The following is a 14,575-nucleotide window of genomic DNA, read 5'->3' as shown; positions in this document are numbered from 1 at the left end:
CCATTGTTCTTTAGGATTTTCCTGGCATGCTGGCATGAATCAATCTTGATGGATACAAGTATACAAGTAGGTACCAACCAACAAACAACCGCGAGTACGAGTAGATGTGAATAATTTCTCAACTTTTTATATCTATAATTTTTCGAGTCTATTCGAGTCTATTCTCGAGTCAAACTACTCAGGTAGAGAGCAATAGATGAGTGGTGTTCAAAGGTAATCATACTCACAACAACAATAATTAAAATCCATCTGGAAAATCCGGTCCCCAACATTCGCATCTTACCTACGTCACACCCTCGAGCCTTATCCGCAAAGGGAAACACATGATTTAAACTTCTACATCGGACATATCACTTATCGATTGCGAACGACCAGAGACACACGAGACCTCACAATATCAACAACTGTACCATTATTCTTGATTAAATACTCGTACTCTCGAATACAATCTCTACCAACGACGATATTAATGAACTATCGCAAGAACGAGAATCTTTGTCATGATGCGAAGCAAGCAATCTTCATCGCTGCAAAAGACATACGATGAGTGTTATTTAATATGTTCGACGGCTGTATATTTCGAAGGGCAGGTTAGTATAGACATGCATCTTCATCCGGAGAATCTCGATGTTGGAAAGAGAAAGTACTAACGACTCTATTTCTACACAGGGTAATGAGGCAGAAGCTTTACGATCATGGCGCTCGGCTCTCGATCAAATCTATTATCATAATGCATATCGAGTTCCCGCAGGCTATACACCCAAATCAGAAACCGAAAAGGCTTTGAAGGATAGTCTGAGGTCGATGGAAATGCAATGCAAAGAACGTGTCGATTTACTGGAAGCGCTCAAAGCCTCACGGGAAGAGAAGAACAACGGAGAGAAGACACCACCGGGAGAAACTAGCAGCGGCAGTGGGAGTGGAAGGCTCAAATCATTTTTGAAGTCTTCACGCGCTTCCTCGGATTCTCAACGCCCTGCTATAACAGGTATGAGTAATACAATCGGGGAGGGTACAATCCCCGCGGTCAATTACGATGGTCTGCCGAAACCTACCCCGCCTCCCTTACCCCAACGACCTTCGATGGCCCCCAAAAATAGTTCGGAGATGGCGGTTGTTGGCGGTGGTAGAAGTATGTCAAGTTCTTCGATTGCATTGCCAACAGCATCATCGAGGCCGCCCGCTCCAACATCTCATCCATCAGTCCCTGCACCACAACATAAAATGTCGAAAGAATCAAGAAGTCCTAGTCCCGAAAAAGGAGGAAGAACAATGCTTCAAACATTAAGATCCGGCGATTCCAAGAAAAGCAAAAGTTCTCGTTCAAACAGAAAGAAGGACGAGAATCCTATAACGAATAAAGCTGCTACCCTGGCATGGAATACAATGGGCAGAAAAGGGAAAGATAAGGACAAATTGGGCCGTTCGCAAGATCCGGAGACTGACAGTAGTACAACAAACTTACCTGGTGAGAAGCCCAGCTTTTCAGATCCAATCAAAGGGAAGCAAGTGCCTCCGAATCCAGTCCGATTTGATAGCACAACAAGAACTCTAGTACCAGATGTACGACCGCCGCGAAAATCACCACCAGATTTATTGACAGGCTTGAACGATTTGGTCGGAGCTACAGGTCAATCAAATGGATATCCTTTTCCTCCAACAGATCCAGGTCAACCAGGTGCCGTTGCCGGACATTCTCTCACCACTGCTACCATGAAAGACGTGATTGGACTTGATTCTCCACTCATACCGCAACCTATTGAGCCCAATCTCGGGCCATCGTTACAACCACGGCCAGCCGAACCTTCTGCTTCCACGTTCTCGCAGCTCAAGAAGGGACCTCCGCCACCTCCACCTCACTCAAGACACCCAGGCAAATTTGAACCATTAAAATACCCGACGTATCTCCAAGAGTATCCTGATACAATTGCCAAGAAAGGCAACCCAGACAACCTACCGGTACCTCAACGTAGGAGACCAGCTCCCAGAGTAGATTCGAACGCCGAACTTTCAACATCAAATCGCTTACAAAGAAAACCAGTATCTGCGAACACTTCCTCACCAAGACGTATAGATGATAACAAAAAGTCACGAGGGAAGGAACTTAGGCGAGTACACGGAGATGATACTTCGTCTCAGAGTGCGAATGATGATACCAGTAATGAAGAATTGCGAACTCGGCCTAAAAGGAAGCAAAAGCAGGTGGTATCGCCAATACTTGTCGATCCTACAACCCCAACGTCTGAAGAGTCTAATGACTCTGCCACGGATAGGGTCAAGAGTGTATGGGAGGAGAAAGTGAAACATCTCATGAAGAATTTGCCAAAAGGGGTTGATGAAGGGGCTGCTAAACAGATTTTTAATGAGATTGTAGTTCAAGGTGATGAGGTACACTGGGATGATGTTGCTGGTCTGGATGTTGCCAAGAATGCGCTCAAAGAAGCCGTTGTTTATCCTTTCCTACGACCGGATCTGTTTATGGGCCTTCGCGAACCAGCTCGTGGTATGCTATTATTTGGTCCCCCAGGTACTGGTAAAACTATGTTAGCAAGAGCGGTCGCCACCGAGTCGAAGTCCACTTTCTTCTCCATCTCAGCTAGTAGTTTGACAAGCAAATTCTTGGGTGAGTCCGAAAAACTTGTCCGAGCATTGTTTTCTCTTGCAAAAGCACTGGCACCAAGTATCATATTCGTCGATGAAATCGACTCTCTTCTTTCTGCACGATCTGGAGGAGAGCATGAAGCCACAAGGCGTATTAAGACCGAATTCCTTATCCAGTGGAGTGATTTACAAAGGGCTGCAGCTGGTAGGGAACAAACAGACAAGGAAAAGGAAAGGGGGGATGCTAGCCGAGTACTAGTACTTGCTGCAACAAATTTGCCTTGGGCAATTGACGAAGCTGCAAGACGAAGATTCGTGAGAAGGCAGTATATTCCTCTACCTGAGGATGAGACTAGAGCCAAGCAATTGCATACTTTGTTGGGACATCAAAAGCATGGGTTGAAAGAAGATGATATTGATCAGTTAGTCAGATTGACCGATGGTAAGCTCTGTTAAGTTTGTTGTTGAATATCTTTAACAATAAATAGGATTTTCGGGATCTGATATTACGGCATTGGCCAAAGATGCGGCTATGGGACCTCTACGATCTCTCGGAGAAAAGCTTTTGGAAATGACCATGGATGATATTCGACCAATGCAAATTGAAGACTTCCAAGCTAGTTTGGTCAATATTAGACCCAGTGTAAGCAAGCAAGGACTACAAGAATTTGAGGATTGGGCAAGGGAGTTTGGTGAACGTGGAGGTTAAGGTTAGTGTCAAGGTCAAGGTCAAGGCAATAATTGAATGGCATGTGTATATGTATATGACTTGGTGTATCAATATTTTAGCTTTTGGATGGATTTGGGGCTCGGTATACAATAGGGTCATGGGTTTAAGGAATCCGGGAGGTGCATGGAAAGGTTCTTGATAGCTGGAGGGCATAGGCGGGATCGGGAGTTCAGAGTCTTGAGCATGGAGTCCTGTGTGATAAAAGCTGGGTTGATTGCCATTACGAAACATACCTTAACGTACTCCATAGAAACATTACTTGATGCGCTCATTTCCCATGTCATTCTTTATACATGATATTTATGATACAATCCCATCTTCATACACTTCCTGCACACGGATATGTGATACACCTTGAACGCCAAATTGTGCATATGCACCCATCTCCCCACCCATTTTCCTTTTCACTACCTACACAAGCCTTAGTTCCTCCCCATTCCCATTCGCCGACTCCTCTGCCTGAATCACCTCATCCTTTGGCTTCTTCCCCTCGGCAAAGCCCTCCACAAACCACTCACTGCCCTCGATCCCCCTGGGATCGCGCTCAAAGCCCCAGCGACTCCAACTCCCCTTGCGAATATGCTTTGCCATTAGTTTGCGCTCGCGGGCCGCCATGCGTTCTTCGGCGGTGGGGATGGGGGGACGCTCGGAAATGGGACGGCCGAAGGGGGCGATGATGGAGGAGACGACGTGGTGGACGGTTTTGGAGGTGCGGTGGCCTGGGGTGATGGTTATGATGTCGCCGGTTGTGAGGGAGGAGCGGGGGTCGTGGACGAGGAGGTGGGTTTTGGAGTTGAATTTCTGGGAGGGGGGTTAGTTTGGTTGGTTGGTTGGTTGGTTGTGAAGGGGAGTGAGAGGGGGGGAGAGAGGGGGAAGAGGAAGAGGAAGAGGAAGAAATACCTTTTGCAAATGCTCATTCCATACTTGCGTACCGATCCTTACTTTGACGGTTTTTTCCATGAGACCGCTCGATACGACGACGGCGTTTATTTGCCGCGAGGCGTGGGCAGCTGCTTTGACTGCTTTTTGGATGGGCATCTTGGGTATTTGTGGATGGATTGGGGGATGCGAGAGCTCAATTGATCGATTGTATTGTGCTGGACTGGACTGGACTGGACTGGATTGTATAATTAATTATTCGTAGTTAATTATAATTTTGAGAGGGGAAGGTGAGTTTTTCCGGTTCCGAGGGTGGGTGGGGGTGATTGGTTGGTTGGTGCTTGGGTTTTTCGTTTCGACAGTGCACTCCGTAAGGTTACGCAGTTTTCCGTAGCTCACTCTGGACGAAATAAACGGCACACCGAAAAAACAGTATTATTTCCAAAATTATCTATTTAAATCAATAATCGATATTTCTAATTTTTATTTGAAGCAGATTATTTATAAGTTGATATTCTATAATATCATTTTATTATATCTAGTTTACTATATTATTTCAAATTATTATTAAATTTTGAATTAATAGTGTTTTGAAGAAAGTCTTGATTTTGGCGGCTTTGGTGTGTCCGTTTTTCCGTCCAGAGTGAGCGTAGGTACCTAGGTGTGGATGGATAGACCCTTGCACTACGAGTACGTAGGTAGGTTGGAATTAGGTAAGACTGCAGGTGTCTTGCACAGCCATAATTGTGACCTGGAATCCATGGATGGATATGACGTTTCTGCCTTACTGTATGGAGAGTAGAGCAAGAAATTGGGAATTGTCTGGGTTATCTTTCTCCTTTCTTGAAATTAATTACTAGTTAGGTATCTGGGGTTTCATGGTGAGATGGTTTCTTTTCTCCGTAGAGTTGAACACTTTCATTATACATGGGGAGAGGATTGGTTATGGGTTTCGCGATATTGTTATTGATGTGAAGAGAGATAGGGTACTGGTGTTGAGGTTATGTTAAGTAATGATATCGTTGTGTAGGTAAACAAACAGTTCGTCTAATCTCCATCTCCACCGTGACATGCAGAAGAAGCAGCAGGAGTACCTATCCATAGATGCTTTCCTTCGTTTCGCAAGAGCATATTGGGGAGGGCTTGAAGATTTATAACTGTTGTATTATATTATATATACGTACTAGGTACTTTTGAAATATTTTAATGGTTCAGCATGTACTCACTCTAATAAAGGTTGAGTATGTCCCAATACCTAGTACTCATTTGATATGAAACTTCGTTTTCTTTCTATAGTCTGCTCTGCCTCCACGGCAGTGGCCCCCGGAGGGCCAGCGGAGCGTCATTTATCTCAAAACTTCAAAATCAAGTTTCTAGTGAGACTGCCCAGGAAAGAAAGTCCTAGAAAATAAATGAATAGATGTATAAAGAATTATAAGAGTAAGAGTGAGAGCGAGTTAAAAGTATAACAGGATTTCAGTTCTTTAATAGTGAACTATTGGTTTGAGAAGGATATAAAAGACGGAGTACTCATGTATTTATAGATTCTATATATAAAAAGTAGTAGGTCTTATAGGCACTATTGGAAGAGTTAGTCTCTTTTGTATTCGCTTAAAGCTTGATACAGTAGGTAGTTATTAAATTGGAGACATTCACCTACGTTCATACAATATTAATAAACAGCAAGGGAAGAAATATAGGGCTGAAGGCTACTTAGTGAGTTCCGCTAATACCAATATGGTTAATTCTGATGTGGCTAATGCTAATGTGGCCCCATTTCTGTTCCTTCCGATCTTTTAATTGGTTTATATAGGCGAGGACTTCTAACAGTGACTTCTTTTCCTATCATGTGACGAACGCCTCAATATACACGCTATAAGCAATCGATATGTACCGGTAATAGTAGTAGTAGTAGCAAATTCATAATCGGTTCAGTCTACGATATCTATAGCTAATAAGACTGCACCTATCATGTAATGCGTCTATGTGTTTCTAATTGAATAAAATGAATGGATTCTTTTTTAATTAGTTTTAAAAAGAATTACTTAGTAGAATACAAAATACTATAGTTGAAAGTCACATGCACACGCTAGACTAAAGGCGAGGCTGTGCACCTATACGGCTTGAGGTTGCCTATTACAACCATCATGTTCTTTTTGCCTTGTGATACTAAAAAAATATAAGAAACACTTTCCCCTTCTCTTTGAGATTTGGATTCAATACCACCTTCTTTTGATAGTGACTACATCATCTTTTTGAGCTTAGGGATAGGGTTTAAAGACTCACGTTATTGATTGCAAACGAAGACAACAGGATGTTTATGTTAAGAAATGGTGTGTAAATAAATAGTCCGCCCCTCCACTTTACCCCTCATTCGATCTTCATTCAAGCTTTTTATCAGCAAAGCGCAAACTGAAAATACAACTTCTTTTGCGAACAGCATCTAACATATACTACAGTCGGTAAATTGATCTTTGGTGATACATCCAAAGAATCTTTGATCGAGCTACCCCAAGGCCAACTTTATCTCGTTCGACCCCTATCACCCAAAGGATACTCCGAACTTATATTCCGCGACGCAGCTGCGAGGATTAGAAGAACAGGTCAGGATTTTCAATATCAGCTTGTGATTCAAAGAGCCTACGAAGAAGGCGAAGAAGAATTATTGGACGACGAGGCTGCGGACGACGAAGACGGCACTGCAGCTTTGACTGGGGAACGCGACGAGAAAACATTCCTCCTAGACGAAAGTTTACATTTTCGATCGGAAATTCGCGAAGGCGGTGAGAAAGTCCTTGCTTGGAGAGATTTGAGCGGTGACGCGGGCGATTTATACGAATTTGTTTGCGACGTTTCGATAGAGAATAGTCAGGTTCAGTCATTTGAACTTACAGCTGTTCATTGCCAATTTGAGAGAAAATTCAGGAGAAAGTATTTGACCGCGACCGAGGAGGAGTTGAGTCAATTTGCCTTTGAAGAAGAAGACCCAATTCCGCATGCTAGTCCACCTACGAGCCCTATAAGTTTGAGTCCTGTACAATCGTTCCCGGCTATCGATCAGGCAGTTACTAGAAGTACGGCAAATTCTGCATTAAAGGAAACCATGAGTCCAGTTACAAGAGGATCAAGGGCGCCACCCAGAAGTCCATCACCGGTTGAAAAGAGCCCAACGAAGGCACCAGCTGTTGCTAAGCATCCTGAGGCTATTTCTGTGTTGGCAGAGGAAACTGCCGAATTACATTTATTCGACTTCATTTCTGGAACATTTTTGAAGCAAGATGACGAGGTTACAGCGACTGTTACCGAGGTTGGAAAATGGCAATATTGGTTACAACTTAGCAGCAAGGATAGAGACTGGTTGGGTCAAGCTGTGATTGCGGATATTAATCCAGTTTTCAATTTCGAATACCTCTCCTTCATTTTCAACGCCTACACAGCCGATCATCAAGCTTATTCATGGCTTCTTCGATTCAAAGATCAAGAGACAGTGACAAGATTCCAGGAAGGTTTGATGCAAGCTTTGTGGGAACAATTGAATGAAATTAAGTGGAACAAGAGTAAGGAAGATGAGAGAGAATATGTTCTCGAGGCATTCCAGGATCTCACTATGGAGGACGCTCCAGATTTTGTCGAGGGCGATGAGGAAGAAGAGGAAGAGGAAGAGGAAGAGGAAGTCGAGGATCAAGACGATGGACAAAGAAGCGAACATTACGATTCTGATGAGGAAGATGATGATGTTGTCACCAAAGACGATGATGGAAATGTTAATTCACAACTTGCGGTTGGATACAAACACGATCGATCGTTTGTTGTTAGAGGATCTAAGATTGGTGTCTTCAAGCATACACCTAATAACAATCTGGAGTTCTCGACCAACATTTCAAAAGTCCAAGCACCAAACGGCAAACTCTTTAATCCAAAGAAAGTTATGCTTCACGCTGAGGATACGAACATGATTCTTCAAGATGGAAATAATCCAAATTCGCTTTACAGGATGGATTTGGAGTATGGAAAGATTGTTGATGAATGGAAAGTTCATGATGATATTCCTGTCAACACCTTTGCACCCGAAAGCAAATTCTCTCAAATGACAGGCGAGCAGACTTTCCTTGGTCTTTCTCGAAATGCTCTTTATCGTATCGATCCTCGTCTTGCAGGCAACAAACTTGTCGATTCTGAACTCAAACAATACGTTTCTAAAAATGATTTCTCCGCTGCTGCTACCACAGAAAAGGGATACATCGCCGTCGCTAGTAACAAGGGTGACATCCGTATGTTCGATCGTCTTGGCATCAACGCGAAGACTCACATTCCAGCTCTTGGTGAACCTATCATTGGTCTAGATGTTAGTGCCGATGGTCGTTGGGTTTTGGCTACTTGTCGTACTTATCTTCTTCTCATTGATGCCCTTCAAAAAGATGGTAAGAATGAAGGCAAACTCGGATTTGAAAAATCTTTCGGTAAAGACTCGAAACCTCAACCACGTCGTCTTGGTCTTACACCAGCTCACGTCGCCCAATTCCAACATGAAACTGGTGTTCCTCTTTCTTTCACCCCAGCTCGCTTCAATACCGGAGAGGGGCTCACCGAAACATCTATCATTACCGCCACTGGTCCTTTCATCGTAACGTGGAATATGAAGAAGATCTTGAGAGGCAGCAAGGATACTTATAGTATTAAACGTTATGCTGAAGAAGTCAAGGCGGATAATTTCAAATACGGTAGTGATAAGAATGTTATTGTGGCATTGCCAAATGAAGTGAATATGGTAGCGAAGCAAACCTTCAAGAAGCCAACAAGAGAAAGTATTGCAACGCCACATAAAGTTGGATGGAGCAATGGTAGAAGAGATAGTGCGAGAATTGGAGGTAGCAATAGTGGAAGATACAAGTTGGGGAGGGAAGATGTGGTTAACAGTCCTTATTAAGTGGTTGTGTTGCGGATTCTGAGCTGGGGTAAATAAATGGATGGTTTAACGCTAAGATGGAGCGTGGGGAGTTTTTAAGGCTTTTTGTGTTCTTCTTTTCTGGAATGAGGAATTTTCTTGAGTAGCTTGCTTTTATTAGCTTGCTTGTTTACTTTTCGTTTTGGGGAATGAATTTGATTCAAAGTGCGTTGAGCCTTACGCTCGTCTTCTGACAATCGGTTTCAACATCAGTTTGGTGGGCAGGATGGGACAGATGAATCAGGATGATTAACAGGAAGAGATACCATGGGTATTCATACTTTGAAAAGTATGATGGTGCAGCTGGAATGTCGGCGGAGAAGGCACACCAGATGTTATTTAGTATGCGGAGTTGGTAGCTAGCTTGCAGTAGTTAGGAAGCACAGAAATGAATTATCAGTATTACTATTATTTGGGATTTGTTGTTTTTTGTGCTTGTGCGTTGGAAGATTTTGTCTAGGTATATGTTGATTGTGTGTGCGGAGTGTGATGAATAACGAGTGGTGAGAAACAAATGGGTAATATCTACATATTGAAAGGTCTATCTGTAAGTTCTATATCAGGAAAGTTCAACACTCAGTTACACAGCATAGCAAATCTCGACGCTCTCTTCTCCACAACCCCCCAACTCCAATCCCAAACCCGCCCCTCAAATCAAAATACTCACCGCCGTCCTCTCCGGCGCCAGCACCCGATACAAAACCGTCCCATCATCCACCCCCAACGCAATCTCATTGACCGTCCCCTCCAACGCAACCAACTCCTCATAAAACCTCCCCGCCACCTCCTCCCTCTCCCCCGTCCCATCACTGTCCCCCGCTACCCCGCGCACGCTCAACGCGTACTCCAGGAGCGACTGATCATCCGCTACAACGCTACTCAGCAGATACGGCAGATGCGACGCGAGCAGCCACGAGCGCGGTTCGCGCACAGGAAGCGAATCGATGAGGTTTTTCTCCGTGTAGGATTCCAGTTCGTGCAGGGAGGAGGGGAGAGCCGCGAACAGGGCAGAGGGTTTGTTCGGGACGAAGGCTTGGTAGTAGTCTTGCAGATAGTTGACTGCGGTGTGTTGGGTGCTGGCGATGTGGATGCACATGGTGACTGCGTCTGTGAGTTGGTCGAAGGTGGTGAGTGTTGGGAACGAGGAAATATTCGCTCCCTCTGCGCTTTGGATCTCGCGACACCAATTTTGGAGTTGCGCGTCGGAAGAGACAGCCGCGTCGGAGGGATACGCAGAGCGCAGCATGCCGGACACGAAACGTCGGAGGGTGTACCAGATATGTTTCATGTTGCGCGCGTAGGCATAGTTGTGGAATTTGGGGGCGTCGAGTTCGGCGAGGGGAAAGCCGCGGGCGGCGAGATCGTGCGGGATGTAACCGCCGACGAAATCAAAGGTTTCGTACTGCGAGCGCACCATTTGGAGACTGCCTTTGGAGGGGAGCCCGTTGATGTGCACGATGACTTGGGGGATGAGACTTGCTCTTGCGGCGGCGTTGAGGGGGAGGGTTTTGAGCCAGTGGGGGGCGAGGAGTTGGAAGACGGGGTGGGTTTCAGGGAGGTGGCGGTGGGAGGAGATGATGATTCCTTCTTCGATGAGATGGGTGTGGGTGAGATGGGAACCCAGTTCGTGGGCGTGCCAGTCGGATACTTGGGCGCATTGTTTTGCGTAGCGCCAGGGCCAATCGGTTGCTTCGTGGGTTTTGGGGGATGAAGGGGAAGTACGCTTATTGAAGAGAGTGAGAGAATCGGTGATATTGGTACGATAGTCTAGGATTATTGCAAGTGGATGGAGAGTACCATTTGGGAGGAGACTATTTGGGTTAGTACGATTTTATTTTATTTCATGATGGTACGAAATTTAGTGCGGAATGAAAAGAGATAACGGTTAGCCCCACGTAACTTTCTTCATCCTTGCGGAACGGCGCGGCTTGGGCTGACTGCAGGGCTGAAGACTTTCCAGCTTATGTACGTAGGGGATACGAAGTCATGTCGTACTTTGTCCAATCAGGATTGATTATGCAAATGACGGCGCTTACGAGATGAAGCTTACAGCTGACAGCTCGCTCTCGTGCTCGTGCTCAACATACTCTGCAAAGAGATGAAGAAGTGAAAACATGAAACGAAACAAAATGTAAAAAAACAAGCAAGTCAAAAAAGAAAACTCAACACTCACTGAAAAAGACTAACACTCGCACACCCAAATCTCTTCCCATCATCACTCTTCAAATCCTCCCCCTGTGCCACCCCCGCAAACTTACGGAAATAGCTACAATCCTGCACATACAATCCTCCCTGCCTCTCTCCCTCCTCAATAACCCTCAAACTATCTCTTTTCTGCTGCGCACTAGCTGCCGCCTTGAACCTCTGAATCCATTCCTTCTCTGCCTTTCTAATCGTCACCGGATTTACCCCCGTAAATTGTTGTTGCGCATATACTTCATCACTATACCAATCTTTTCGCGTCCCTATATTGGCTACTTTTCCAATATCTCTTCTTTCGTCAAAGAGTTTTTGGTTAACACTTTCGATGAGAGCGAATGTGCGTTGATTTGGTTCATCATAGGCGAAATCGAGAAATTTTTCGGGAATCACTTTTTGCACTATGGGAGCTGTGGCGAAGAGTCGCTCTGGTTGAAAGATTTTGAGAGAGTGAAGAAAATCAACTTTGGGTTCAAGACTTAGATGAGGGGGGTAGCCGTCTGAACCGGGAGTTTGGAATTGGAAACGCTCTTTCTTCTCTTGAAGGGAGATGGGGGCGGTAGGAAGGTGAGATTCCAATTGATGAACGTCGAAGAAAGAAGCGAATCTATCATTGATCAGTTACTTGACTCTTGATATTGAATTTTGTGGGAATCATACGATTTGTTGACTAGAGTATAAACTTCTGAAACTGCTTTCTTGGTCCCGATATATGTACCCGTAGCAAATTTAGCTTTACCGGAATCTTCTTTCAATTTGTTGTGATCATGTTCTCCAGCGAAGATAGAATGAGCAAGAAGTTCTGCCTTGAGAACTCCATGATTCCATTCAATGGGGAAGCGTTTAGGCGGTGGAGCCTCATGTTTTCCATGATGTAGTATATTTTCAACTTTTTGAAATATGCCCGGCATGTTGAAGAAATGATTGAGAATCCGAACGAGCAAATTGAAGATGAATGTAAACATTCGTGGGAGAGACAAAGAGAGTATGAGGCGGTTATAAATCGATGTCTTATACCGTAAAAAATGACAAGGTGCAACAGAAGGAATGATTGTATAATACACAAAGATATAAACCAAAACTAATTGGTATATTTACTTCTCAAGAACGAGGGAAGAGAGGGAATTATGTAGTAAAATCATGGCTGTGCACTGATATTGCTCGGTGTGAAGAGTGGTGGCTCCAGGGCTGACTTGTCTAAAATATTACATGTTGGGGTCCTAGAATGGGATAACAGTCAGCAAATAACTCAGCTGAAGCCCCAGTTCCATCACAGCTTAATATCAGGCTGATGCAAATTCGAAAATGCGCAGACATATCAAATGCTGACCGAGTATCTTATGGTCGGTGTCAACAACCAAGTATGCCAAGATTCCACATAGCTCAAGTAACCAAAATTTGATCATGGACTTCCTCATTGAGCAACACAAAAAGTTTCATTACTTGCAGGTGCTATAATTTCTATTTTGCTGTAGAGCTTTTGTATAACCCTTCGCTAATTTCATCAATGTTATTACCAAGAATGTGAGAGGTAAGTGAGGTCATGCTAGGTCGATTCCTCGAATTTCCTAGATTACTCCTTCGCCAGTGTTGTCAGTGGTGGTTCGACCTTCTTGTAAATCGTCAGTAACTCCTCGCTGAAATCATCCAACATAATAAGCCGAAATTGCTTTCCCCATCGATTTTGGAACGACCGTTTTTTATATTCATGGTTCAAACCACTGCTCCAAGCCACCAATTCAACGTTCCATCCTTTCAGAAGCGCCCTCTCCACATTCTTGAAAAATCCTCCCGAGTATTCGGCCTCGGCCCCATCTCCCGTTGCCAAGACAATGGTTGACGGTATTGGGTAATCGGCCAAAGTTTCGAGCATTTTCATATGCAATATTTCATCTACGCCCTGCTCGACATATCCAGATTTCGTGGATTGTGATGAGATGGAAGTTTCAGGTTTACTCGATTGTCCAGTAAGGTATCCATTTCCTTGTCCTCCTCGCGCTTTTTCGATTGTGTGCTGCCTTGCTTTATACACCCTCTTAAGAATATTGGTTTCGTAGCCACACGTCTCAGCCTCGCCAAAATGAGGTGCTAAGTCTCTTTCATTTGATCTGGATCCAACCAAGATTCGTTTAGCGACAGGCCGATTTCTCTCCAGAATTGATGCTAGTGAACAATATGAGAAAGGTGGACTTTCAACCATCCTTTCACTCTCAGGAAATCGCCGTGCACTTTTTAAAACGTTCTGGAATCCAATTATAATGTTGCTGAAATCAACAAATACATGTATGTCTTCCTTATTTGAAGACCTGACTGCTTCGTCGAGCCTCAATTGATTTGATAGCTTTTTAACTATCCTGATCCACTTTTCTTCGCGAGTCAAATCGTGAAGAGGATATATGACGCCCTTTTTGAGGACCGTATTCTTATTTTCGGGGGTATCAACGATAGCAGGACCATTGCTGAAGTGTTTTGCAGATTTCGTCCGTGAAGGTGTTTCAACCTCTGATTCAAGTCCGCTGCTCTCATTCTCATCCGTCCATGGATCAGACAATACCTGCCTGCGTGTCTGTTTGTGTACTCTCGGTGATTGGATATTGAAAAGACGATCTGCAGGAAAGGGAGATCTAACATCTGTTTTCGTTCGAGAGATTTGCCTTATCGGCGTCTCTTCCGGGAAAGATATCAAGTCTTCCCTGGACTTTGCTCGTGTCCCTCGCTGTTGTACTTTCGGAAATTTCGCACCTTGAACCTTATCTTTCCATCGTACCGTTCTTGTTTTCGTAACATAGTCTTGGTAGATATCCGGAATATCTGAATCATCCGTCGCAGAAGATGGCAGACTATTAAGATCAGAAAAGAGCCCTTCAGAAGTATAAGAAGATGGTGCTGACTCATTTGGTTCAGCATCAGGATCTTGACAAGTTGTCGGAGCATCGACACCCAAGTGATTCCATATTGGAGTGAAATCACCCAAGGTACGTGCACCTCTGTCTACTAATGAGGGCTCGTCTTCAGGTAGAAAATAGTAAGAATATGGTAAATCGCTGTTTAAAGTCGAAGTAGAAAGGAGATTGTGAAGCTCGATGGCACAAGTCAGGTCCCATGGCTGCGATGTATGGGATTCGGTCATGTAATTAATGTGAGGATCGACCTAGCAGAAGATGCTCAAGCCGAAGAAGTTGTCTTAAGTGTAGTATCTGATAGGGTATTGAGACTATGGG

At 44.3% G+C, this 14,575-nt stretch overlaps 5 protein-coding genes across 5 annotated transcripts; 2 read left to right on the top strand and 3 right to left on the bottom strand.

The window, feature by feature from the left end:
• Positions 1–500: 500 nt before the first annotated feature.
• On the top strand, positions 501–3,310 carry EAE98_007307 (uncharacterized protein; the record flags this gene model as incomplete). The annotated part of the gene is made up of 3 exons (XM_038954930.1): positions 501–590; positions 670–3,043; positions 3,090–3,310. 3 exons carry the CDS (start codon positions 501–503, stop codon positions 3,308–3,310), a joined length of 2,685 nt encoding a protein of 894 aa, XP_038808580.1.
• A 432-nt stretch (positions 3,311–3,742) lies between these two features.
• Positions 3,743–4,369, bottom strand: EAE98_007306 (uncharacterized protein; the record flags this gene model as incomplete). The annotated part of the gene is made up of 2 exons (XM_038954929.1): positions 3,743–4,132; positions 4,232–4,369. 2 exons carry the CDS (start codon positions 4,367–4,369, stop codon positions 3,743–3,745), a joined length of 528 nt encoding a protein of 175 aa, XP_038808579.1.
• Positions 4,370–6,394: 2,025 nt separating this feature from the next.
• EAE98_007305 (uncharacterized protein) lies at positions 6,395–9,566 on the top strand. Its single transcript, XM_038954928.1, has 2 exons — positions 6,395–6,543; positions 6,670–9,566. The coding sequence occupies exons 1-2, from the start codon at positions 6,525–6,527 to the stop codon at positions 9,135–9,137; spliced, it is 2,487 nt and encodes an 828-aa protein (XP_038808578.1). The 5' UTR covers positions 6,395–6,524; the 3' UTR covers positions 9,138–9,566.
• A 238-nt stretch (positions 9,567–9,804) lies between these two features.
• On the bottom strand, positions 9,805–12,760 carry EAE98_007304 (uncharacterized protein; the record flags this gene model as incomplete). The annotated part of the gene is made up of 4 exons (XM_038954927.1): positions 12,015–12,760; positions 11,343–11,961; positions 11,206–11,243; positions 9,805–10,966 (listed from the first exon to the last, which is right to left on the bottom strand). The coding sequence occupies exons 1-4, from the start codon at positions 12,317–12,319 to the stop codon at positions 9,805–9,807; spliced, it is 2,124 nt and encodes a 707-aa protein (XP_038808577.1). The 5' UTR covers positions 12,320–12,760.
• Positions 12,761–12,927: 167 nt separating this feature from the next.
• On the bottom strand, positions 12,928–14,484 carry EAE98_007303 (uncharacterized protein; the record flags this gene model as incomplete). Its single annotated transcript, XM_038954926.1, has 1 exon — positions 12,928–14,484. The coding sequence occupies one exon, from the start codon at positions 14,482–14,484 to the stop codon at positions 12,928–12,930; it is 1,557 nt and encodes a 518-aa protein (XP_038808576.1).
• Between the last annotated feature and the right edge of the window lie 91 nt (positions 14,485–14,575).

The sequence above is a fragment of the Botrytis deweyae genome, assembly GCF_014898535.1.
Source record: "Botrytis deweyae strain B1 chromosome Unknown BDEW_017, whole genome shotgun sequence".
NCBI lineage: Eukaryota > Fungi > Ascomycota > Leotiomycetes > Helotiales > Sclerotiniaceae > Botrytis > Botrytis deweyae.
Note: the sequence above shows the minus strand (reverse complement) of the source record. Positions and strands in the feature narration are given on the sequence as shown.